Raw genomic sequence first — 26,176 nt, forward strand, 5'->3', positions numbered from 1 at the left:
CAAAACAAAAAAGCATTAGAGAGAAACTTTATGCATCTATAACTTCTACTAAGGGTTGAACGGACAATAGTTTTAGGAGAGAGTGAGTATAAAGCTAAGTAAACACTTACTGTACGCTATAATAGTGGAATAAAATTCAATTGGAAAGAGGTCAACGAGATTAAGGAAACGTAGTATGTGATAAATAAACGAAGCACTGAAGCAATGATGAGGGTGCGCATCGACGTGATCGACTCCGGGAGCGAGGAGGAGAACAACGCGCCAGTGCAAGCAACGCAGAACATTCTGGAGGCCAACGGACTTCTGCCGGCAACACACCCGGACCCGAAACAAGAGATAGTGGTGGAAAACAGTTTTGTGGATTTTTTGGAAGTTCTGTGGGTTCCGACATTCACCCTGAATGTGTTGCTAACGATTCTAGACAAGGTACTGGTGGAGTGTACATTAAGCTGGTCCTGCAGATTCATGGATGTCTGAGAAGCCCCTCAAGCAGCTCGGCGAAATGAACACGAAGCCCGTGGTTGGCATGTCAATCGATACATTCAAGCTGGCGTTCTTAAACGCCGATTCTTGCATGATATTGACCGAATAGATGCTTCCCGCAGATATTCGTGACTTCATACCGAACTTTATATTCAACTTCCTGCTTGTCATCAACCACGACGATCACTCCTACGGCAACGACCCCTGCCGCTGCACAAGAATTAGGACAATTCTATCAGACCGTGTTTTATTAAGTGCTAAAATTTACTGAAAGTGGCATTCTTAATTATTTTTGATTGTCATTAAATGTGGGCCGATCTCGGAGGTACTGCAATACCGAGCCAACCCGTGATGTGAGTGGAGCAAGCCCCTAACTCTCATCCATGTCCAAAAATCAGTTTAATATACTGGACCCGCATGCGGGTCGTATCAGATATTAAGCTGATAAGAACAGATACTACACTTTGATCTTAGCCGGAGCCGAGAAGCGATAACGAAAATTGGATTTCTGCAAGTCTAAATACAAAACCACTAAGTTTTCAGCATTAGAAATAATTTTGCGCCCTCTCTGAACATAATATACAAGTTTGAACCTGAGCTAACACACATAACCTCAGAATGTGTGTACCATTTTTGTATTCGTGTTTTGTATTTAAAAAATATTAATAATACAATTTTCTATATCACAAATAATTTTTTTATTAGTTACATTATATAATAATGATTAAAATGTGAAGTCGCCTATTTATAGTTGAACGTGGCACTTGTTTTAATTCAAGATATGGCACAATAATAGGTGATCAAAGCACAGATGTGTGGAAGCAATTCATTTCGGAAGCAGTTGGAAAACGAACTCTAAACTGACTGTGAACCTACTGTCTTGTTGATTTCGAACTATCCTCACCAACACGTCTAATTGTAGGTTGGCGGATGTTGATTGGTAGAGTAATGAGAATGGTGGCTTAGCGCTATTAACTTAGCTTTTGTGAATTTCAAGATTGAAGAAAAATGCAATAAAAATTATTTCCAACAGTATTAAGCAAGAAAGTGAAGGAATTGACGGTAAACTGTAAATTTTTGCTTAACTGGGAATTTTTAAATCAAATTTTGGTCTAGGAGAACAACACTATATTATTTCACTTATATTAAAATTGACATTAAAAATTAACATACTGCCTTGCGCAAAACTGCTAAGTACGAATAAGCCGTTTTCATTATCTAAAAGAATCATATTTTTATTATTTTATATTAAATGGATGTTTCATAAAAACTGTCTTACGAAAATTAAGGTAGCTAATATAATGTCAAAAACTTTCTAGCAGTAATCACCAAATCTTTTTGAGATCGTTCCATGATAAGAAACAAAACCATCGTACCATCGTACCAATTAGTCATATAACAAGACTATACAATTCCACCGCTCTGGATTTAACAAAATTCAAAATAAGTCTTTAAAAATACATCTTCGGTTACTAATTATTACCTCAAATAGAATTTTGTTTCCAATGCAACAATACAAAACAATTTGATTCATTGCGCATACAAAGAAGCAATCCACCCCAAAAAATTCCTTGGAATCCGTAGGAACCTGAAATAAAGACATTTTGGAGATAAATGTATTACTTGATTGCACAAATTATAAAAATACTAGTTAACCGGGCAAACGTTGTTTTGCCATATAAATTATTTCTAGTTTCTAGATAAATTTTAGTGTAGACAAAAAGTAACTTACTTATTATAAAAAATAGGGGTTGGTGATAAGAAACCAAAAATTTAGGGTTGTATGTATATTTTAATGCCACATTAAAAAAATAAAAACAAAAAATTTCGCCCAAAATTAAAAAAAAATTAAGGGTGAACAACCCTTATCACTTAGAGATATGAAGTTACCGATTCTCAGACCTACTGAATACGCACATAAAAATTTTCTCTGAGCGGGATGAAAAATGATTAAATTACTAAAATGGCTATAAAGAAATAGGGGTTGGTGATAAAAAACTAAAAATTTAGGGTTGTATGTATTTTTTAATTCCACATTATAAAAAAAATAAAAGCAAAAGAATTTGTCCAAAAATTTAAAAAAAAGTTAAGGGTGAACAACCCTTATCACTTAGGGGTATGAAAAATAGATGTTAGCCGATTCTCAGACCTACTGAATACGCATATAAAATTTGGTAAAAATCGGTAAAGCCGTTTCGGAGGAGTATGGAAACAAACACTGTGACACGCAAATTTTATATATATAGATATAATCATGGCTTACAATCAATGTTTGAAAACCGATTAAACCCATTACTCCAATACTTGACAAAAACTGCGAAAATATTCCATAAGAAAAAGTGCTTTCAATCATTGCAATATACCTATAAAATGATATATTTATCATAAATTTAATGTTAACCAAGTTTGGAAATTTGCCATACGTTAATACATGTTTATGTAATTCAACAATATCTTTTAATTTACCTATTTGACGCAACTTTTGTCTTATTCTTGCCATTTTCTTCGATCACATAAATTTCAGTCCTTTCATCTGATCTGTGTGCCCGTAATATTTGATAAACAAGTTTTCAACAATCGCAATTGCCCAATACCAATGCTAATACTAAACGTCGAATACCAATCCAAGTTAGCATTCATGTTATCACTCACAAATATGGCAATGGATTGCACGAGGAGGCGATATATTATATTCTTAATTGGATACCATCCGGGAAAAGTCTACTCTCCATCTCTTAAAATGAGAGGTACTATCATATTAAACAAATTAAACAGTGAGATAGCTCCACGTAAAGTTATCGCCATTACGTTGCATATTTTAATAATAGCGTCTAAATATTTTGTATATTTATAAGACAATTTTTGGCGTAGGAGTTCTTCTATTATTAATAATTTGTTGCGATTGAACTAAAATATACAGGTCTTCAAAACGCAACATACACTTTTTATATTGTAGATAAGAATTTCAAGTGAAGTGTTTAAATAACTGCCATTTATTCTTTGTTTGAATTGGATACATTCCTCCCAAGATTAAAATGTTACGCTCTAGTTGATTATAATCATTCAAGTCAAACTTAATGAAACTTAAATTAGATAAGGAAATTATGATTTTATATAATTCCTGAAATAGTTTTTTAATAGGTACCTAATCAATATTTTTATTTGAATGATTTGTTAATATATAAACAATATTTAAGTATTCCTTTTACTTTTTCCATCTTTTTAATATTTTGATCTTTCCTCAAAAAAAAAATAAATCTATACGATAACGCTACACTTGTACAGCTTGTTAATACTTCTACTCTATTATTATTTATATGTGATATATAAGATATAGAGGTAAATATCATTTAGAACGCAGTAATTAAAACCAATTAGTTTTTTGAAGAACTTAATACATTAATTTATTCAGTGGGCAGTCAAGGTAGGCTGACAATGTAAAACACTACCCTTTTCAATTGTGTAAAAAGTGGTATTTAAAGTAAACCCCGTTCCGGGTACGTTTTGTAGAAAGGTCAAAACACATTGTACAACAAAGAACTCGGACATCGTAAACATTGCATTGATTTCCTAGGTGAGACGTACTTTAATCATTTAGTTGAATCGGTTTCTGCGAGTTATCTTTTTTCAAGTGCCCTGTCCGGTCCCCCTGACGTTGGCGATCACTTTGACAAATTTCTGACGGTCTTCTACTAGTGTAAAAAATTGTTCGGCACTCCGAATATTTGTCAATTCGCGAATTTTACCTAGCCAAGACATTAGCTTACTAGCGATTCCTCAACGGCCTTCAATTTTTCCTTTTATTGTCAGATGTAGATGTAGAGTTTAATTGCGGGAAGTTTGCGGGCTGTATTTGCTGTGTTCTGCGCGTTATAGAAGAGGTCATATGTCGATGCAAAACTTTGCATACCGGATTGTTTGGTGGTGAGAAGCCTTTCCGACCAAAATGTTGTAAGCGTTATTACAAAATGATGATCTAATTATTAGGATCCATAGTGTTTGAGGATAACTATTAATTTCTCCACATCTGTTGGAGCATTGTTATAGGATTGCATGGGATGAGTATTATGGATGATGTTAGAATTATTTATGGATGTATTTTTAGGTGCGGAATTTTGCGATGTCGAAGGTGTTCGTTTGTAGTAAGGGTTTGAAAGCGGGAAAGATCCGGTGCAGTTTGTACAAAGGAGTGGCGCGTCTCTTTGTCGCAGTCCTGGGTTAGGTGTTTTTAAAGTGATTTCACACATCTTGGGAGTGCACGATTAGTTTTCTGCCGAACTCTTGGCATCTTGGGCGCATTGTGATTATCGTGGGATTTACATAGCTTTCGTAGTGGATGTACCGTCTTGTTAATTAGATAGATCGACTTTTACGTATTCCACGCCCGGATACTGTTTGTAGAATTTCGTATGTTCTTCTTCGAAAAAAGAATATTAAATTTACGATTTCTCCACCTGTAAATATAAAACCAATGAATGTTCAATATTAAGGTAGAAACTTGTAATTACACATCTCAGCTTTCCCTCAGAATATATATTATGTTTCCATTTCTTTCTCAAATGACATTAGTATTAGAATTTTTATGTTACCCTGTATAATATTGTTCGCGTTTCAATAGCAATACGTTCTGAATTAAATCATCTTAATATATATATATTGGACTCCTAAACCACTTAACCGATTATAATAAAATTCGCACACCATGTGCAGTTCGATCCAACTTGAGAGATAGGGTAGTTTAAATCTCAACTTATAGTCGCAATTTTAATTTATTGCTAATTATTTGTCTGTTATTATTTTACAAAGTTTTCTATTATCTTCTTCTTTGTGCGATGCTTCGTAGCTTCCCCCCCTAAGCATAGACGTGTGTATGTGTGTAAGTGTGGGTTGAAGTTGACCGGTTGATGTTTTTGTTTGGAGAAGGAAAGTCGCTTTCTCTGTCTGTCCCTTTGTATGCTTAAATCTTTGAAACTACGCAACGGATTTTGATGCGGTTTTTTACTTCCGTGCGAAGCCGGGGCGGGTCGCTAGTATTTTAATAAATATTAAGTATTATTAATTTTTTAATTGAAATTAATTTTATTATTGTGATAACAATTTTTCCTTACCTAAAAAAATGACATTAAAGATTTACATACTATTTTGTGTAGACATTATTTTTAAAAGTATTTCTATTAATTTTATCATAAATTTATCAAGATCTATTTTATATAAGCAAATAATTCGTACTCGTATTTCTAAGACTTCTGCACCTCTAAATACAAAACCATAAGCCTTTGTAAGTTTTCAGTGATATCATATTTTATATTATATTATTTATTATGTATCAATTATTAATTTCTTTACCAAGAAGTATGTTAGTGTTGATAACACTTTATTTATATTCCACACACATAGAAATTGGCAATAACAACTACAATAATGCCTTGTTTATTATTGTTAAAATATCACTATTGCTTTTATTATAAATTTATCAAGATCCATTTTAATTTACCAAGTATTAACTTGTTAATCTTATAAAAACAAGTCCTTGTTTTTATAGTATTGTTGTAAAACTGCAAAGTACGAATAGGCCGTTTTCATTATCTAAAAAATCACATTTTTATTACATAATAAGGAATGTTTGTTTCCTAAAAAATGCCTTACAAAAATTAAAGTTGCTAAAGATAATGTTAGAAATTTTCCAGCTGTGATTATCACATTGTTTCGAGCTCGTTCCATGATAAAAAACAAAACTTTCTTTTCCGACTGAGTACCATCGTACCAGTTTGTCATATAACAAGACTCTACAATTCCACTGCTCTGGATTCAACAAATTTCGAAATAATTATTTACAAAAACAATCTTGCACTATTAATTATTACCTCAAATAGAATTTCGTTGCCAAACCAGCAATATAAAACAACTTGACCCATTGCACACACAAAGAAGCAAACCACCACAAAAAATTCCTTAGAACTCGGAGGAACCTGAAATAAATGCATTTTTAATTGCATTCCAATTATCTAAATATATAATTTTGGCTTACAATCAAAGTTTGAAAACCAATTAAACCAATAATTCCAATGCTTGACAAAAACTGAGAAAATATGCCATAAGAAAATATGCCTTCTATCATTGCAATATACCTATAAACAGATTTAATTAACATAAATTTAAATTTAAAGAAGTTTATTAAATTGGTTTACGTTAAAACATGTTTATGTAATTCAACAATATCTTTTAAATTATTCGACACAACTTTGGTCCTTTTCTCTCCATCTTCTTCGATCGTATAAATTTCAGTTTTTCCATCTGTATGTCCATAATGAATATTAGAAAAGCAAGTCTTCAACAATCGCAATTGCCCAATACCAATGCTAATACTAAACGTCGCATATATATCCATGTTAGCATTCATATACGCACATACAGGTATCGCTATGGATTCTATAGAAAAAACGATGAAGCGATATTTTGTTTGGTCAATCGGGAACCATCCAGGAAAGGGAAGTGGAGCATTAGGTGAAAATAATGGTACCAGTATATAAAACAAATTAAACATTGTGATAGCTCCACGTAAAGTTATCGACATTACGTTGCATATATGAATAATGGCTTCTATTCCATCACGTCCAAATATTTTGTAATATTTATAAGACAGTGGTTGTCGAAGGTGTTCTTCTATTATTAACAATTTGTTGCGATTGTAGAGAAATATACAGGCTTTTACCATGCAACATATCATTGTTATATTGTAGATAAGAATTTCCACTTTCTCAGGTAATGTTTTATCGTCGAGAATCAAAGATAATGTGAGAGTTAATACAAGTGTCATAAAACACGAAAGTACAAAGACTAGTCGCAAGAAATGTTTAAATAACTTCCATTTATTCTTTGTTTTAATTGGATACATACCACCCAGGAGAAAAATATTACGTTCAAGTTGGTTAAAATCATTTAAGTCAAACTTAAAATAAAATAAATACATAAATCTTTATTTAATATGAAATTATTTTTTTGATAGGTACTTCATCAATATTTCCGTTCGCATGATTTGTTATTTTATAAGCAATTTTTTGGAGTACTTCTTTAACTTTTTCCATTTTTTTAAAATATTTTGATGTTTCTTTGAAAATAATTGAAACTGTACTACGTTTACGTTATAAATCTATGAGTGATCAGACTTTTATAACTTCTCTGCAATTATTATTTAATTGGGAAATATTAAGTGAAGGGGAAGATATCGTTTAGAATACAGTAATTAAAACCAATTTAGTGGTGAATAATTATTTATTCAGTGAGCAGTCAAGGTACTAGCTACCTACTAACAAGTACTCTTAAATAATATCATGTACAAATTAGTGTTTTGCTATAATTTGATTGGTGTTTAAAGTAAACAGATGCGTTGCACCTACTCGTACATATCCGCTCCGAGTGCCACCTGTGCTTTTTACACCATTCACGTAAACACCAATTAATTATTTTATAATGCTATTTTCTAACATGCTATAATCTAATAGAACTATTGTTGGTTTAATGCATAAGTAGCAATTAGGTCATACAAAGTTTTCGTTTAAGTTTCTTTGTAAAGACGTTGCAACACCGCAAAATATGAATATGATGATTTGACGATCTGAAAATTAACATTGAATTAAAAATTACGTCCAGCGAATTACAATTAATTATTTTCAATTAAATAAAAAGAAAAAATATAAAATAAAATTGGCCCACTCGGGAATTAGCGGGAAAAGTTGTCAGAAAAAAGTTTTTTTGACGAAAAAAAAATTGAATTTGCGAACTTTGAAAAATCACAATTACTAAAAAGGCGATTATTTCATAGTTTTGATCATTTAAAAAATGTTTGTTGACTTATTTGAAAAATTCATTCAAAAACAATATTTATCAAAAAAAGGTATCTAAAGGACAATTTTGGAAAAAGTTATGGCTATTTGAAAATTAAAATGCCATTTTTTTGGAAATTCATAATTGAGGATAGGAGAAAAAAAAAATGAAAAAGTCTCAATAATATTTCTCAAAGGATAGAAGAATGGAAAAATTTCAATATAATCTAAAAGAGACGGGTTCAAAAGTGGTCGATTGGGCATAGAATACCTCATATGTACGTATATGTCCCTGTTTTTGTGTGTATGTTTTTTAACTCACCATAACTAAAGTCGTCAGCGATAAAATGAAGAATTTCCCAGCCGTGAGAAATATCACTCGTTTAGAACGCTCCATCATGATAATCAAAACTTTCTTGTATTTTGGGTCAGCTTCTTGCCAATTTGACATATAACAGGCTTCAACAATACCACCACTCTAGAATTAATTTATGTTAGAATAAAAGCTGTATAGTGCTGATTTAAATTTGACAATTACCTCGAACATAATTTCATTTCCATACCAGCAGTAGAGAATAACTTGACACATCATACAAGCAAAATAGAAAAAAAGAAGAACAAATTCTGCACTTGCCGGAGAAACCTACAAAGAATATTATGAGAGAGAATGAGAGATAACGTCGTAACTAAATAATTATTTTAACTTAAAACATTTCCAAGTAAAAATGTTTGCCAATTTTTGATTTTTAACAAATAAAACTTTTAATTTTAAGGCAAAGTAAAACTTTTTTTGAGAGTGGTTAATGCCTCTTAGAAACACGAGCTTAAATCTTATAACATTTTATTGTGTAATACTTACAACTAGCATTTGGAACCCAGTTAAACAAATAACCGCAATACTTGCCAAAAACTGAACAAAAATGCCATACGAAAATGTATTTTCGATCATATTAATCAACCTGAAATTGTATGCTTATTAAATTTGTCTTTTCCCCTCCTGACAAAACAATTGTTTTACGTTATTGCATGTTTATGTAGAACTAAAACTTCACGAAGAGTACTCGCCGGTAATTTAGGCTCATTCTTCTCTTGAAAACCATCATCTTCCCCATATTGTTTTTTAAGATCAGGATTAGACTCATTGTGAAATGCTTTGCAAACTCCATCATCTCCCATGGTATAATCAATGTTCATTAATGCCGATTTAACCAATCGTAACTCTCCAACACCAATACTGATGTAATACGCAGAATAAATATCAATCGATGAGTTTGTGTAAGCACTCACAAAATAACAACAAATCTGCACAGTGAATATAATTGCCCTGTAATCTTCCTTGCTAACTGGCATCCATCCAGCAAATGGCAATAAAACCCCACTGGACACAAGCGGTACAAGAATGTAAAATACCAACACAACAGTGACACACACTCGAAAATACATCCCAGTAAAAACGCAAACTTTTATAATAGAATCCAGACCTTCATGCCCAAAAATCTTATAAAACTTATAGGAAATATAATGTTTTAAATGCTCCTCAAGATGGGGTAGTTTATGTCGTTGAATGAGAAAGTTTGCGAGTTTAATCAAGTACGCACTTTGTGTAATCAAATAGTAGAGAATTGCTGTGACCTCCGAAAGGTTGTCAACGCCAAGAATCAAATTGACCGTCATTGAAACAGCAAGAATAGAAGAAAACATTAAAAGAATTAAGAATTTAATGTTGTGGATTAATATTTTCCATTTATTGGTCGTATCTAGAGGGTACATACCACTCCATGTAAATTGCTTGCGTTCCAGGGATGTATAATTACTTAAATCAAAAATTTCTTCGTCTTGAGATTCTTTGTTTTCATTTTTATAAGCAGATGTTGCTGTTTTAACAGAGATTGCCGATGGTTTCGAATACATTTTTAGTCAATTCGCTGACATTGAGGGAAATGTATGGGAAGTGGACCCCGTAATCAGATCCATTTATATAACATCTTCTTTGTAAACATTTGCAGGGCTGGAGCTAGATATTTAAGTTTTTAAAATAAACTTTATTCGAATTATTTGGTGTCTTACATTAATCTATACATTATAAATTTTAGTGTTTTGATTTTAGGCTTTATTGCTTATTTTGCTTTTAAATTAAGCCAATTCTGCACTTGTTTGCTTAATTTTTAATGCACAGTGCATCATATAATTAATTTTGATCTAGTGTAACATTCAATTATGTATTTATACATAAAAGAAAACAGTTCTGTGAAAAATGTCAAAAATATCAGAAAATGTATGAGATTATAAAATATTCATTACAGTAATATCTTGTCCGTGTTATTACAGAATAAGAGTAATAGCCTACATGCTTTCATTTTTTTTCCTCATTTGGTTCATAAATAATTTTAAATTACGTAGTTCTGTGTTTATTACGTTAAATTATAGTAGTGGCTTAGATATTTTGGTAAACACGACGCAAAACAGCGAAATACGAATAAGATGTTTTCATAATCTGCAATTAGAAATAAATTAGAAATACTATACTTGTACTGACTGAATATCAAATTGATGCTAATAATGACGCTTTTATATAAATAAATTACTAATATTAACTTACCAAAACGAATGTTGTCAAAGACAAAAAGAAGAATTTTCCAGCGCTGAGCGCTATTAATCGTTTGGAACGCTCCATCATGATAAGAAGAACTTTTTTGAACTTTTGCTTGCCTTCATACCAATTAGACATGTAACATGCATCACCAATTGAATTGCTCTAAAATTTTCAAAATATTAAAAATTGCAATATTTGTGAAATTTATTATTATTACTTCAAATATAACTTCATTTCCGTAATAACAATAGAATGACATTTGCATCGTCATGCAAAGACAGTAAAAGAGGAACAGCATAAATTCCACACTTGCTTTGGGTACCTAAATTATAAAAAAATTAAAATAATATTAGTAACGCATAGTAAACAAGTAAATAACAATTAATAAAGCTTTGCATAGTTACCATCAACATATTAAATCCACTCAAGCATATAACCGCCATACTTGCCAGAAACTGCACAAATATTCCATACGAAAAAATACTTTCAATTGTGTTAATAAGTCTACAAGATAACATCATAGAATTTAAAAACTTTAATCAGAACAGTGTATTTTAACTAATATTATAAATACAAATTTGAGTTTCATTATTTGTTTGTGACGTTTACACTTAAAAACCACTTAACCAATTTTGATAAATTTTGGTATTGAAAAAATGGCTATTTCAATATGTAAAATAATTGATGAAAGAAAATATGGAGATTCTTGAGGTGCAATATTAATATTTCTCATTTTTATAAAATACTAGCTTTTGCTCGCGACTTTGTCCCGATAGTGTTAAATAAAAATGTAATTTGTTTTTACTATTTTGTTCTAGACATAGTATGTGTCAATTCTATCAATAAGATTCGCAATTTTATTTAAAAAAAAATAATTATAATATAACGAATTGCTAAAGCCATCTGGATTCAACTATTTAACTATAACTATGATTGAATCTCAATGCCAACTTGTATCCTATAGAAAAGGGCTGTCTTTTGGGTTTTCCCGGCAATTATTCAAATTTTTCTCGCCGTAAAAACCATCTTTGGACTTTAACGAATATTAAAAAAACAAGAATTGGCCAAATCGGCCTAAACGTTGTTGAGTTATGCGCTTACCAACAGATTTTGCGATTCATTTTTATATTATGGAAGATGTAGTGTAGTGCCTCTATATGTGTATACTTACACAATTGCATGCTTATGTATAAATACAAGATCATCCAAAGAACTAGGAGGTAATTTTGGCAATTCTTCCTCATCTTCATCCAAACAAGCACCAACCAAATCATCACTTCTTGCACTTTCACTTCTTTTCTCATTGTTTTCCAATGTATAATCAATATTCATCAAACATATTTTCAACAATCTTAACTCGCCTACAGCTACGCTGATATAATGCGCAGTAAAAATATCAATTGATATATTTGTATATGCACTGATGACAAAAGATATCATCTGTATCAGAAACAGCAGGCCTCGGTACTTCTCTTTATCTAGTGGGTACCAACCAGCAAAAGGTAAAATATGACCGGTGTCCATCAATGGCACCATCACATAAAACACGATATCTGTGGTAACACACACTCTGAAAAAGTGTGCGGTGAAGGTGCAGATTCTGCTTATCGAATCCAAGCATTCAGAGCCGTACATATGATAGTATTTATAGATGATTTTGTTTTGGACGTGTTCTTCCATTATTGGTAATTTGTAGCGAGTTATCATAAAGTTAACCAGTTTTATAAGATAAGCAGTTTGTGTTACGAGGTAGTAGAGAATTTCGGTGACTTCTGAAAGACTATTTACTTCTACAGCCAGTCCAATAACCATTGAAACGAAGAGAATCGAAGAGACCATGTACAAAATTACGAATCGGATATAGTGGATGAATTGTGCAAATTTACTCTTTGACGGGATGGGATATAAACCAGAAAATATAAACTGATTTCTCTCTAAAGCTGTGTAAGACCCTAAATCGAACTAAAACATAATATTTTAATTATTAGTTTCTTTAATTGTTTATTCTAATTATTCTAATATACATCTTCTGCTGTTTTCTTTCTAGGCGTACTAGTTCTTTTAATATTTGTTTTGAAATAACCATTTTCTTTTGATTTGACATTCATTTTGATGAATGTCTAATTTGTGTCAACCACAAAAGAAATGCGTAACTAATGTAGAAGAGAAATGTCTTATATAATCTTTTGATCGCCGGCTGTGATTGAGATAAATATTTAATAAAGTTCCTATAGATTAATTGTGTCAATAATTATTTTGTGTACATAGTAATTATAAGACCAACTAATTAAATTCTTATTTAAAAATGATATAAAATGATGAGATAAAATTTTATACTACTGTAGTTGAAAACGGATTTATATTAAGAGGATATAATTAAAAGTAATATTAAATTAGTATTTCAAAAAATAGAATGAAATATTACTTAACATTATGATTACGATGCAAATAATTAGTCTTATGACAAAATTTAACTAAAATAAAATATTCTGAATAACAATTTCCTAAGAAATCTACAATTAAAAGTTAATATTTTAATTATTAATGTTTTTGCGTAAAAAGTAATGCGGAAAATGAATAATTCAATGAATAAGTCATACACATTTGGAAAATCTAAGACGTAAATTTACATAATTAAGAACGAAAAAAAAATCAGTTTTTCAAAGTTACGTAATTATTGGAAATGGTCAATAACTAATTATAGTATCCAAATTTTAGATTAAATTAGAAAGTTTGGGGAAAATCAGAGTTGTTATTTAATTCGGTCAATTCTTGTTTTCACCTGAATTTTCCAAAATGTCGGTGTTATCAGAAAACTACGGAATATCTTTTATCGCTTCGTAATTGAGCCAAAAAAGAGTGAAATGTCTCTTGACTGATTTCAAGTGGTTCTTGGCCAACTTAGGAAAAACAACAAAAAATTCAAGTGTGCTATATTGCCTTCTTAATTTTTAAGATATCTGAAGTTGCTTAGTTTAATTTTTTTCGATTATAATTAATTAAAAAAAAAGTTTCGGCGCAATCTTTTGACAAAATATATAGTTTTAAAACAAACTAAGCCCTGTTTTTCTACCAGAATGATAAAAATTAGTATTTATTCATAAATGGCGTTTTAGAGCTCTTCAAGAGGGTACAAAAGTCTAGAAACACATAATTTGTAAAGCGATTTATTGAAAAATGTTATAATATAAACATAACATAATAAATATAACATTTGTAACATTAAACATTAATAACGTTCCTTTGATAATTCCTCTACAAAACTTGATAAATAATGTTTTGACCATTCAATTTGCTTATTCACTAGTACAATTGTATTATTTAATCTTCTTTGCAGGACGTGATTCAAATTTGCAGATATCTTAATAATCTACAATTAGTAAAACATGTAAATATTTAAATGAATGGCTATTTTAAGAAAAAACCAACCTTATTTAGATTTGTTGTAGTAGACATCGAAGACAAAAATTCATCATTTACAATTTTCCATACTTCGGTTCCTTCACCACTTATAGATTCGTTCGCTGATTTAATACCATCACCAATAGGTGATTCCTCCAAAAATACTATTCCCGTCAATCGACTCATTGATGACTTAGCCATGGCGGCCCAAATATATTTCGCATAATTTATATTATCAAAACTCTCCTCCAATAAACTAAAAATTCAAAAATTCAAAAAATCAAAGAATAACTAGAAACAGTTATTAAACCTATTAATTTTCCAAGAAATTTTTGTACACGTCAGACTTTGTAGCAAAACACGTATTTCATTATAATTTCCAGATTGTTTCACTCGTTGGTACAACAAATCAAAAACATCTTCTTGTGAGTGTGTTAAAACCGTGCAATATACCCATTGAGGAATCACAACATCTCTGCGATTTTTATACGTATCATAAAACTCCAAAGCTGAATGAATACACGGTTTATATTGCATTTGACAGAGTTCTGTTTCAATCATCTGGGTAAGCTTAGTATTTAAACGAAGACGAATAGGCCATAGATGACTTAATAAATCAATTTTAAATTTCTACAAAAAGATATTATCTTGATATAAATAAATAAAATAAAATAAAAAATTATACTCTAAATATTCCGTATTGTGAAGAATCTAAAAACACAGCTGCGTGTCGATTAATTGCGTCTAATGCAGCCCTCCACGGCAGGTAATTACTTTCATTACCACGGCGTAAATAATTTATTAAATCGAACGCCACTTCAAATTGCAGTAGGCCTTCATCAGCGAGCGCAAAAGCGTCGTTTATCAACGCCGCTCGATTAATTACTGGTATGACAGACGGTTGCTCTTCTAATTGTTTAATTAGTTTATACCAATTTTCCTTATGGTAGTTTACACGGTAATATCCTACAATTTTACAATAAAAAAATAAAAAATATTTTTTTAAAATTAAGATAAAATATTACCAATGCGGTTATAATTTAACAATATCCAATCGTCTTGTGGAACAAACAAATTTGTCAATATTTGCCTGTTGCTTAAAGTAAATTCTTGTTTGAGGCTAACATTGTTTTGATTTTTGATAGGTAAGTCAAAGGAATTGTAAACAAATCGTGTTTTACATTTTCTGCAATAATTGATTCTTGTTCAATTAGAACATTCCAACCAGTTGTTCTTGTTATGGTAACAATTGGATAACCAGGATTATTCCACCACGATAGTAAAAGTTCTTTAGTCGTTGCGTTTCCTCTCAAGTGTAAATTTTGTGCAGATTCCCAAAAATCTTCATTTGAACTAAAAACAATCAAATATTACATTTAAATACAGTTTTATATTGGTTGTATTACTTTAGCAAAAATGTACTCAATCCCATTTGAAAAACATTTTCATTCAACGTGTAATTGATCATTCTCAATACACAAGCCATTTTTAATTCTTTGTTACTGCCGTAATTATCCAGACTGTTTTCTAGATATTTTTCGATAAAATATTCTTCTCGGTTCCAGTTTGATTCGATTTGATCAACATCATTCCTTACTTGATTGTTTAAAATATATTCTGCATTGTATGCTAAAAATGTAGCAAATGCCTGCAAAAGTTCTTTATTTTCGTTGTAATTTAATTTAATTTGCAAAAATTGAAGCGCAACTGATTCACTAATTGCATAAAATATCTTTCTACGATTTTCTATGTGATCATCGATGATATCCATAAGTAAATATTCACTGTTCAAAGTGATCAATCCAAGTTTAGAAGTTAACGGTGTCACTGCATCATCCACAAGAAGTAGATCCAATTTAGAAAGAGGATATTTCATTTGAAAGTATCTTTCAAAATATTCAAAAATCTTTGGAAAAATGTGACGAGCATAAGACAGTTGTGCGTGGTCCTTTTTTGGTGCAAACAATTTTAGTAAGACTGACGATGATGTTGACACATTCACACTTTTATAATCTGCAATTACAATGGCCAAAGTCGATGGGAGTATTTGTGGCGTAGTCTTAAAGTGTTCCCAAAGATATCCAGCATCAGATTTACTAAAAAATATTATAATTATCTTATTTTAAATAATCATCAAAATATTTACATTGGTTCAATTTCCCTGAAAGGAACATTCGTAAAACACGCAGCATCTGTTTTTCTTCTAACAGACAACTCAAATTTAATTTTTTGATTGTTGTCAAAGTATGGTAACACTCTTGAGACACTATTCATAGTAATCAAATATTTAGTTTTATTTACACCATTTTGTTTTTCTTCATAAGTTGTTCTTTCTAATCCTAATGGATGAAATTGTGATGAATAATGGATGTCCATCATATAATCACCAACTTCTAAAGGTTTCTTAAGCAGTATTATAAGTTCCTTGTGATTATAATACCAAATTTCATAGATTTTCTCAATTTGAATGTGTGTAACTTTACCAATATGATAACTCCGTCCAGTTTCATTCTGTTTCAAAGACGGTAAATGAGTCAGTGATTGATCGTGAGCTAAATTGATTTGATTCCTCAATGTGAGATTAATTTTTTCAATGTGTAAATCATGAGATATTAAACGTAATTCATTTATTCTTCTCGCACTGTGAAGAATGATTGATGCACGTCCATGAAAATCAGATTGATTGGACTGGTTTAATGAAAAGTTTGGTTCTAAACGGAGACGATAATGTTGGACAGTTATATGTGATGGTGAGAATCTATAGAGAGGATATGTTCTCTAAAAATATATAGAAATAAAATTTTTGAAGTAAAAATTTAACCAATTTAAATAAATTACATTTAGAATCAATGGGCCAAACAAGAAACTAAATCCTCCAATGATAACAACAGTTATTATGCATGTACAAGCAAATAGAATGCTTGTGTTGCATTTTGGTTTGACATTACTGTCATTGCTATCAGTAGTAATTGTTGTTTTTGGAACGGAATTTTCTTCTCCTACTAAATATGTTTCATTCATGTTTACTAAAACAGATATATAACAAATACCAATAATTTATTGTTATTTTCTTTAATAATTAAACTTGAATTTAAAAATTTTCACGTGTATAGTTCATTTATTATTTAAGATTAGTAATGATAAAACCAATTGAATAATTCATGACCATTGAAATATTTTCTCACCCTTCCCAGTAATTTGCCGTCTTGGCAAGTTAATTAATATTAACGACGCGTTTACTTCGATGGAAATTAATAGTAAATTAATGAAATGAAAAACGTACGTGTTTTTAATAAAATATCACTCACGTGCACAGCGTGCACGAACATTTATGGCTGACGACTGACAGAAATAAACTAACAAATAGAATAGGTATATACATATTTTCAAGAAGTTTCGATTCCTAGAACATGTAAATCGATAAAGTTCAACATTTCTTTGACATTGGTTAAAATATTGATGATAATGTACGTTTGCATGTTGCAATCTGCATGTCGTGATTTTGTTGACAACAATCTCACACAGAATTAAATATTGAAATCTGTTGTCGTCTCAATTTGCCAATTTATATCACACAAGCGATGAGCCGACCGGTAGCGTCTCGTTAGGGCGACAAAACCGTTTGATTAAACGACAAAGGCGTCGTGACGCGCGGGCTATGCGCGTAATCGGATAATCGCCCGATTCGCTAATCCGCCCGCCGGACACGGCGCACTGATAGAGGCTAATTGCGTAATCATCGCAATTGTGCCCACCGAACCCGCCACAACAAACTACTCACACTTTACGTTGCTATCAGTTGTTCCAGCAAACGTTTTCAGTGCGGTGCGGTGCAAATATCATTTTGTTTTAAAATTCATTTCCAGCATGATATGAAATTATAATCAACACAATATGTAAGTACATATTAACATTTTATTTTGATTGTTTACAATTTCATTTGATACCTACTAAATTACGAATAAATATGTTACATTGGAATCATTTAATTATTTGATGTCGTATTTTTTAAACCGTTTGTCATAAGCTGTCAACCATAAGTTTCGTGTATCTCTGTCCAAAACAACGTAGAATAAGAATATTACACTTCCTTGTAGTGTACCCATCAAACAAAAGAGATAAACGCAAATCAACCGCAAAGGAAATGCTAATATCTCGGCTAAAATTCCAAAAACCCATGGTAAGCCCAGCATAAAGAACAAAAGTATTCCTAAATAAATCTGTAGCTTATTTTGGGAAGTTGAATTCTTGTAACTAGTCCTTGGTTTTATCTCTACATTCGGATTGAAGATATTTTTCATTATCAATATAAAAACAACCAAATTAGACAAGACAATTAAAGAAACCGGAAGAAATAAACCAAAATACAACGCTAAATCAGCCGGATAGCAAAATTGTCTTGATGCAGCGTTATACGTTGGTAAAAAAATCGCTACAAGTCCAACCGGAATTAAAGGAACTCCCCATGAGAAAATCATTGCTTTTAAAATTAATCTACTGGGTAAAACTTGAAAAATTTTCACAAACCGATAGTATTGTAAGATAGCCGACACAAACATCCAAGACGATTTCGCCAGTACTACATAATGTAAACATATTCCAACAATGGTACACAATTGTGTTTTGACAGTAAGTTTTGCATCACCAGCCACGTGGATGACTATAATTTCCAACATAATAGTCAAACTGAGTTGAAGCAAGATTATACTCCCTGTTTTCTGACGCCAGCGAGAGAAACAAATCGCTGTTAGAAAAATGCCCAAAATTCCAATAAGCGAGGGAATAGATCCAATTATTGTGATTAAAGAAAGTAGATTATGGTGGAAATCAAAATCAAAATCATCTTCTATATCTAACACGTTCCAAGCTTCCGATTCGTTAACCATAATGCGTTGATTCATAATCAATAACGCAAAGTGCGTCAGATGATGGAAATAACATTTAGTTAACGTAGAATTTCCGAACATCTCTGTTTCAGTTTCTGTAGATCCTCCCAAATTGGACCAGCGACCTGTTTTGTTGGCTGCATACTCTCCATATTGCCAATAAGCACATGTATTATTATATTCTACAATATAAGACACATTTTCATACTCGTCATAATTTTCTATATCTTCTATGGAGTCGTTCCAATTTTGACGAAACAATAATGGCAATGGTTCGTCCAAATAAAGTCCATAATCTGGTATTTTCACACTAATAACTTTACTTTGAGGAACACCCAGTTCTTCATATTCAGAATTAAATAAGTTATCATTGTAGAATATAGTAGTAATGACTGTAATATTCTCCTTACTTCCGTTTTCTTCCACAATTAAATCTAAAAGTTCTACTGGAACATACGTAGCTAATTCTAAGTCATCTAAATTATCCAAATCATCAAAAGTTTGATCAATTTTTATAGATTTAATTAAATCTTCCGAAAATGGTAAACCATTCGGACTTTGATATAATCCTATTCCATGAACGTTTGATAAGTATGGTCTCGTAATATGTAGAATAAATTTAGGTTTTACTCTTAAATATTCCTGACCAGCATTCAGTTTCACTAAAATATCTTGCATTGATGTTTTAGAATCGTCGTCAAAATATTTCTCAATTGAATCCAGTAAAGAATCAGTTGCATTCAGTTCGACTTGTGATTCCTTTAAAACAGTTTTGTTTATCGTGATCATGTGATCAATCGTACCCAGTACATGATCTAAAACGGATGTGTTTGAAGAGTCAGTTTCATTGGTGTGTTCCACGTTGTTCATGATATTTGCTATTAGATAAACATCAAGAGGGATTATACTTTCTATATGTGAAGTAATATTCGCAATTTGTTGAAAAACAATCGGAGATATTTCAGATTTTATGGAAATATTATACAATTCTTCGGTTTTCTCTGTGATAGCAACGTTTTGATTGCATGTTTTATTAAAATAGTCCCAATATGCACCAACGATAAAATTACCAAGACATTTTCGTTTGTGTGGAATCGCTTTCTCATTCAAACAAAGTATATCAGGACTTCTATCTTCATGCATTGGTGTTAGTTTCCATTCCAGTTTTATATTACCGAAAACATAAGTTGTTTCGGGAAGACAATAATCAACACTTCGGAACCACATTATGGTAATATTCGGAATACTGTGAAGTAACCCGTTAATTTTATAAAATTCTCCAACAATATTCACATTTCTTAATGTGGTTAAATGTAGAATTACATCAACGTCTTGTCCGGTTTTACCAAAAATCTTCATTACTCTAATGGCCACATCCACGTGATATAAATTATTTACAAATTTGATTTTGTCCAGGTAATTCATAATAACTGCACCGCTCACTACAGTACAGTTTTCTTTACTTGAAGTTTCAAAATTATAAAAACTTGTTTCTTCAGGATCAATACATATTCCTTTAAGAATTACTCGAAGAGAATATTCGTATCCTTTTTTCTTCTTGTAAGCTATCAAAGTATTGCTTTTTATCAGTTTTTGTGTATAATCAAAGGCTTCACACCAATATTCGCCTGGATGTACATATCTGAATGTAAGCAAGTACACATTCAACGCTTCTTTTGATACAACCCTTTTAATTTTCAACGGAGTTTTAAGTTCAACTTCATCTGCGTTGGTAAAACAATAAACAGCATCGTTGGTAGGATCATCTAATTTTTGAAGAATACTTTGAGGGCTGTAGATGTTCAAATATATTTTACCACGTTTTCTATCAAATTTTAACTGCATATCTAGATTATTCTCTGTGGGTTCGAAGTAAATCGGTGATGTACTATGTTTAGGTGTTACACATATTTGATGAAATGATTCATTGCAAAATTTGGGTAAGGCTGTACCATTCAAGATCACAAAACAATCCGTTTTTTGATTTGGAGCGATAAATTCTTTACCATACATAGAATCCGAACCAGTGTGTATGAATACATCGTCGATTTTTCGTGTGGATGACCAATATTCAAAACTGGGATCAAATCTGGTAAAATTGTAGTATTTTAGAAAACCGTTCGGACATTTATCTTGAAAATGTTGAGGTAATGTTACCAAAGCACAGTATTCTTCCAATGGTAATAAATTATCTGAACAAGTATCATCTGATACCACTCGGGCACATTCTGGTGCATACGAGTCAAAATTCCAATTGTAATTTTGACATATTTTTAAAATATATTTATTATACATATTTATACATCGTGGATAAGATGGAACCACAGAATTTTTGTAACTTTGCCATTTTATTTCCTCAGAGTCTACAATTTGTGAAATTGTTGGACATGCCTGAAATTTTGAATTTTTATTTTAAAAATTATATATTTTTAAAGGCCTTACCATTTTTTCAGCATAAGACCATCGTAGAGTCACTAAAATAAAAACAAAATTTACAATCATATTGTTGAAAAATCTAATCCCGACACCAAAAATGAACACCAGAACTTTAAATCACTATGCAACTAATTTTTACATTGACTTTCTTATTAAACAACACCCACGACCGACGAGTGTGCATGTTTAAACGATTCTATTGAGCGAGCTAGGTACACAATCTCTCAATTTAAATATTTGCCGAGCGCAATTTCGTTCAACGTCGCGCACGTTTGTCTGCGAGAAGAGAAATTAGCGCAACAACAAAGTCATTGTATTATTAAGTTTAGTTAATTATAAGCACACGATTAAGCACATTTAGCTTTTATCGGATTTCATCGATGAACTGCCGATATAATATTATGAATCATATCACGCCATGTGGTGGTTAATACTAAAGTCATGCTTGCGCTTCAGCAACGCAAGTGAATTAGCGGGTTTTGTTTGCATAATAATATGCTTAGTGTAAGTACATAGACGTGTTTATATCGGAGCGAGATAACGTGCCGTACGTGGTGAATTTAATTGTTATGTAAATATAGTGCAGCTGATGCACGCACTGGTGATAAACAGTTGGGTAATTAATATAATTAGTATGCGGATGAAAGGAATGGCAATGTATGCTTGGAGCAATATGTATATGTAGTTGCCTATATTAAATGTCCATCTTCACTTTGGAAAAACGTATTATTTTTGTTTAGATTATGGCTGCAAAGAAACTTTTACTGCTGTTGCCAGCGGTGTTGTTTCTTCTGGAGGTGGATGCGTTAGGAAAACGAAGTATTGATTTAATCGCAGCTCATGGTCTAATCTCAGACGGCAGGTTACCACGAGAAGTTATCCCTAATCGATACAAACTTGAAATTCAACCCTTCCCCAATGACGGGAACTTTAAGGGAACAGTTAAAATTAACATCACATGGGTTGAAAGGACCGACGAGATTACTCTTCACGCTGATCCGGCGTTAGAAATTGTTGAAACTCTAGTCACACAATTTGCTCCAGATGATGAAACGTAACTTTTGGTTTCTTCGATTTGAACTTCAATTAACTTTATTGTTATTCTAGGGAGAAACTTTCTTCAACTCCTCTTCCACCAACTCCTGTTGCGGTTAAAGAAATAACCAAAACCCCTAAGAAACCCTTACTGGTCATAAAATTAGATAAAGAATATGGACAGGGCACTCAAGCCCAAATTACTCTTAGGTTTAACGGAAAACTCTTCAATGATACGTCTGAAGGTCTTTTTAGGCATTTTTACATCGATTCAAAGACTAACGAGAAGAAATGGTACATTGCTTCCCATCTGAGACCTAATCTGGCAAGACGTGTCTTCCCTTGTTTTGATGAACCAGCATACAAGGTCCCGTTTGAGATCAGTATAGCTAGACAAAGAAAAATGGTTGCTTTGTCCAATACTCCATTAAAATCAACTTCTAATATGTAAGGTTTTTAACAAAAAGTTTTTTAAACGTTGTATTAATGTGTCTATATTGTATAGGGACAAAAACCCGTCATGGGTTTGGGACCACTTTGATGAAACACCTCCTATGAGTACTTTTACTGTTGGAATTGTTGTAACCGACTTTGCTTCCTATATCTACAACACATCGACAGAAGATGCTTTGAAATGCGTTCTACAAGTCAAAGTATGGGGCAGACCTGATTACATAAGTTCTTTGGAAGATGCTGGCAAGAAGATTGTGAAGTCTATGAAAATTTTGGAAGACTTTTGGGGCACGTCATATCCGTTTCCAAAATTAGACTGCTTAGCTTTGCCAAATTACCAAGCAACAAGACCTGCTGACAACTGGGGATTAATTCTATTCAAGTATACATTTCATTATAACAAATAAGACCACAATATTAAAATGTTCATTTCAGGGAAAGTGAGCTTGGCAGCAAGACCACCTGGCATATTGCTCAAGAACTGGTCTATCAATGGCTTGGTGCCATGGCCACACCCTTCTGGTGGAGTGATGCCCATGTAAACCACGCACTTGCACGTTACTTGACAGCTTACACTACAATTCAGCTCTTGGATGGCACGGAGAATTACAACAACTGGCCCATTACCATGCTTTACTCAATTTATTATGAATTCAGTAAGAGATATCCTCATGGCAAATCAACAGCAATCAAGCAAGATTCTGCCTCGACGAAAACTGAACTTGTTTTCCGTATGCTCAATTACACACTTGGAGAACCCACTTTCAAACATGCAATGCAAAAATTCATGGCCGACAGACAATTCAAAACATTCTTTGGTGACGACATTTGGTCCACTTTCACGGAACAAGCTAGAAATGATGGTGTCCTGGACCCATCCATGTCTATTAATGAAATTGCAGCCAGTTGGATTACCAAAGACCGTTTACCAGTAGTAAACGTCACTAGAAACTATCAAGATAACACAGCGACTATCCACCAGAGGGTGTACCTTCGAGAACGGCCACATGACGTACCAGATCAAGAAAAGTTCTTATGGTGGATCCCTATTGTGATGATCAGACAAGATAAACTCAATTTTACAAACTCTACACCCACAGTATGGATGAAAAAAGAGCGACAAATTACAGTAACTGACCTACCTAAATCCAATAAATTTATTATAATAAATCCAGAGGAAATCGGGCCTTTCCCGGTATTATACGACAATGATAACTGGAACATGTTGGCACAGTATCTAGCTGATAACAAGGTCCGAACAACGATTCCAGTTAATACCCGAGCTAAATTATTGCATGATGCGTGGAATCTTGCCTATGCTGGTGATTTATGTTTTGGTACCGCCTTGAACATGACATTATTCTTAAGATACGAAAGGGATTACATTGCTTGGGATCCTGTCTTTACTATGATTGATCACATTGGGAGACATATCGATAGTTCAGAAGTGCATAAGAAATTCCAGGTAGGTTCCGATTGACTTATACAAACCTAACCTCAAATCAATAATGATTTTTTGAAGTCCTACGTTAGACTACTTCTAACTCCATTATACGAAGAACTTGGCAATGAGCCACAAGAAGGGGAATCTGATGGTCGAGCGCATCTTAGAAGTTCATCAAAGGTGTTCTTATGTCAAGCTGGTTACAAGCCCTGTATTGATGAAGCTCAAGCAGCGTTTAGGAAATGGATGGAGAGTGATAATCCAGATGAAGGCAATCCGTAAATGTTTCCTTTTTTATATTCCCACTTTATTCATTTAGATTTTTTATGTTTTTCAGAGTAGCAAATCAATACATTTGTCCTGTATTCAAATGGGGTACCAATGAAGAGTGGGACTTTGGTCTACAGCGAATCATCAAATTCCCCGCGACAAGAAAAGCGAATGAACGCACTTATCTTCTAAAAACGCTCGCGGGTTGTCCAATTGACGCCTGGAAGATCGAAAAACTCCTGAATATAACTGTCTTGGAAGAAAACGGAAACTTCACCGATAATGATGTGTATCTCATCTTCAGCATGTTGACCGGCGGAGCAAGTGGTTACACCACATTGTTTAATTTCCTCGAGAAGAATTGGGATGTCATCAAAGTCAGGTCAGTATTGCACCAATTGTTTTAAATGTCTGACCTTGGCTCTAGTTGTACAACAATAAAAGTGTCTCATTTCCTCCGATTATGTCCCATCAAACAAAATATAATAGGAAACATCCAAAACAATTGACGGAATAATTAATTTTGCTAAATGACGGGTGACACGACAACCTTTTAGAAGCACATAAATCGTTAAAATTCTATTATACAATGATAATAATGATTCATGATGATGCAGACCGGAAAAAATACTGTTTACAACAATTTTGCGCATAATAACTTAACTTGTCACTCTCGTTAAATCATTATTTTACTTAGAAAAAAAATTAATGATTTATTTGCAGGTTTGAAAACAAACCGCACCTTTGGAACAGCTTAATCACATCAGCTACCACAGTATTCAAAACACAAGAAGGTCTGGATATGGTTTCTGAGTTATACTTAGAGAAACAAGGTGAATTCGGAACCGCTGATTTTGTCATTGAGAAGGCGCTCAAGAACATCAAAGAAGAAACGAAATGGAGTAATGAAAATCTTCCAGTCATCGAGAGGTGGCTGGATGATTATCTAAAGATTAACGATGTTTAGATATTTAGATATTTAACTCTTAACACTTATTATTTCTTTTTCGCAGTGAATGTACATTTGTGTATGACTAAACGTATGACAAAAATATTTTTCCTATCGTGTATATTTGAACTGAATTGTAAATCCTCATTATTTTTTTAGAACCAAATTTATGTTAGTTATGTTTCCAAACGATAATTATGTGTATATCATTATGTATAAGTAAAATATTTTAAGAAGTCTTTGTTCAGAAAATATATTTTGTAAAGAAAAATATATCGCTTTTTACTGTTAATAGTTAATAGTGAAAATATTAATATCGATTAAAAGACAAAATCGATATTGCAATTTAAAGCACGAACAAATATACAAGTCTATAAAATATGTAAATAATAATAGGTAAAC

General features: G+C 32.1%; 5 protein-coding genes and 1 non-coding gene across 6 annotated transcripts; 1 reads left to right on the plus strand and 5 right to left on the minus strand.

Annotated features, from left to right (window-relative positions):
- Positions 1–786: 786 nt before the first annotated feature.
- Positions 787–975, minus strand: LOC135801560 (U2 spliceosomal RNA). The gene has a single exon (XR_010550403.1). It is a non-coding gene; the product is annotated as a U2 spliceosomal RNA (small nuclear RNA).
- A 4,560-nt stretch (positions 976–5,535) lies between these two features.
- On the minus strand, positions 5,536–10,241 carry LOC135800726 (uncharacterized). Its single transcript, XM_065314045.1, has 11 exons — positions 9,325–10,241; positions 9,166–9,265; positions 8,845–8,949; positions 8,629–8,784; positions 8,043–8,098; positions 7,494–7,614; positions 6,672–7,432; positions 6,512–6,611; positions 6,348–6,452; positions 6,130–6,285; positions 5,536–6,069 (listed from the first exon to the last, which is right to left on the minus strand). The coding sequence occupies exons 1-11, from the start codon at positions 10,215–10,217 to the stop codon at positions 5,998–6,000; spliced, it is 2,625 nt and encodes an 874-aa protein (XP_065170117.1). The 5' UTR covers positions 10,218–10,241; the 3' UTR covers positions 5,536–5,997.
- Positions 10,242–10,740: 499 nt separating this feature from the next.
- On the minus strand, positions 10,741–13,007 carry LOC135800727 (odorant receptor Or1-like). Its single transcript, XM_065314046.1, has 6 exons — positions 12,924–13,007; positions 12,071–12,861; positions 11,304–11,403; positions 11,117–11,221; positions 10,906–11,061; positions 10,741–10,800 (listed from the first exon to the last, which is right to left on the minus strand). The coding sequence occupies exons 1-6, from the start codon at positions 13,005–13,007 to the stop codon at positions 10,741–10,743; spliced, it is 1,296 nt and encodes a 431-aa protein (XP_065170118.1).
- A 1,043-nt stretch (positions 13,008–14,050) lies between these two features.
- On the minus strand, positions 14,051–17,834 carry LOC135800342 (aminopeptidase N-like). The gene is given in 11 exon segments (XM_065313554.1): positions 14,051–14,269; positions 14,329–14,557; positions 14,612–14,931; positions 14,987–15,267; positions 15,327–15,437; positions 15,440–15,654; positions 15,708–16,397; positions 16,448–17,079; positions 17,140–17,327; positions 17,585–17,704; positions 17,773–17,834. Coding segments are annotated over 10 exon segments (2,853 nt in total). The 5' UTR covers positions 17,631–17,704; positions 17,773–17,834; the 3' UTR covers positions 14,051–14,128.
- Positions 17,835–18,035: 201 nt separating this feature from the next.
- Positions 18,036–26,045, plus strand: LOC135800343 (aminopeptidase N). The gene is made up of 8 exons (XM_065313555.1): positions 18,036–18,197; positions 22,364–22,677; positions 22,731–23,105; positions 23,164–23,493; positions 23,547–24,576; positions 24,634–24,833; positions 24,893–25,207; positions 25,549–26,045. Exons 2-8 carry the CDS (start codon positions 22,367–22,369, stop codon positions 25,790–25,792), a joined length of 2,805 nt encoding a protein of 934 aa, XP_065169627.1. The 5' UTR covers positions 18,036–18,197; positions 22,364–22,366; the 3' UTR covers positions 25,793–26,045.
- LOC135800341 (uncharacterized) lies at positions 18,199–22,154 on the minus strand. The gene is made up of 2 exons (XM_065313553.1): positions 21,630–22,154; positions 18,199–21,578 (listed from the first exon to the last, which is right to left on the minus strand). Exons 1-2 carry the CDS (start codon positions 21,687–21,689, stop codon positions 18,291–18,293), a joined length of 3,348 nt encoding a protein of 1,115 aa, XP_065169625.1. The 5' UTR covers positions 21,690–22,154; the 3' UTR covers positions 18,199–18,290.
- Positions 26,046–26,176: the final 131 nt, after the last annotated feature.

This window comes from Atheta coriaria, unplaced genomic scaffold (genome assembly GCF_025399875.1).
Source record: "Atheta coriaria isolate IRGN ID8LTWV9N9 unplaced genomic scaffold, Caltech_Dcor_3.1 hic_scaffold_10_pilon, whole genome shotgun sequence".
Taxonomy (NCBI): Eukaryota; Metazoa; Arthropoda; class Insecta; order Coleoptera; family Staphylinidae; genus Dalotia; species Dalotia coriaria.

What these genes read in the sequence shown, in the direction of transcription:
- LOC135800726 (XM_065314045.1), bottom strand. Translation starts at nt 10,217, where the DNA reads ATGTATTCGAAACCATCGGCAATCTCTGTTAAAACAGCAACATCTGCT. An exon ending in CTACATAAACATGCAATAAC is followed by an intron (nt 9,266 to 9,324) that starts GTAAAACAATTG and finishes ATACAATTTCAG; the next exon opens with GTTGATTAATATGATCGAAA. An exon ending in CTTTAGCAACTTTAATTTTT is followed by an intron (nt 6,070 to 6,129) that starts GTAAGGCATTTT and finishes GTGATTTTTTAG; the next exon opens with ATAATGAAAACGGCCTATTC.
- LOC135800727 (XM_065314046.1), bottom strand. Translation starts at nt 13,007, where the DNA reads ATGAATGTCAAATCAAAAGAAAATGGTTATTTCAAAACAAATATTAAA. An exon ending in GAAATGAAGTTATATTTGAA is followed by an intron (nt 11,062 to 11,116) that starts GTAATAATAATA and finishes TGAAAATTTTAG; the next exon opens with AGCAATTCAATTGGTGATGC. An exon ending in CTTTGACAACATTCGTTTTG is followed by an intron (nt 10,801 to 10,905) that starts GTAAGTTAATAT and finishes TTCTAATTGCAG; the next exon opens with ATTATGAAAACATCTTATTC.
- LOC135800341 (XM_065313553.1), bottom strand. Translation starts at nt 21,689, where the DNA reads ATGATTGTAAATTTTGTTTTTATTTTAGTGACTCTACGATGGTCTTAT. An exon ending in GGTCTTATGCTGAAAAAATG is followed by an intron (nt 21,579 to 21,629) that starts GTAAGGCCTTTA and finishes TCAAAATTTCAG; the next exon opens with GCATGTCCAACAATTTCACA.
- LOC135800343 (XM_065313555.1), top strand. Translation starts at nt 22,367, where the DNA reads ATGGCTGCAAAGAAACTTTTACTGCTGTTGCCAGCGGTGTTGTTTCTT. An exon ending in TGGGGATTAATTCTATTCAA is followed by an intron (nt 23,494 to 23,546) that starts GTATACATTTCA and finishes TGTTCATTTCAG; the next exon opens with GGAAAGTGAGCTTGGCAGCA. An exon ending in TGGGATGTCATCAAAGTCAG is followed by an intron (nt 25,208 to 25,548) that starts GTCAGTATTGCA and finishes ATTTATTTGCAG; the next exon opens with GTTTGAAAACAAACCGCACC.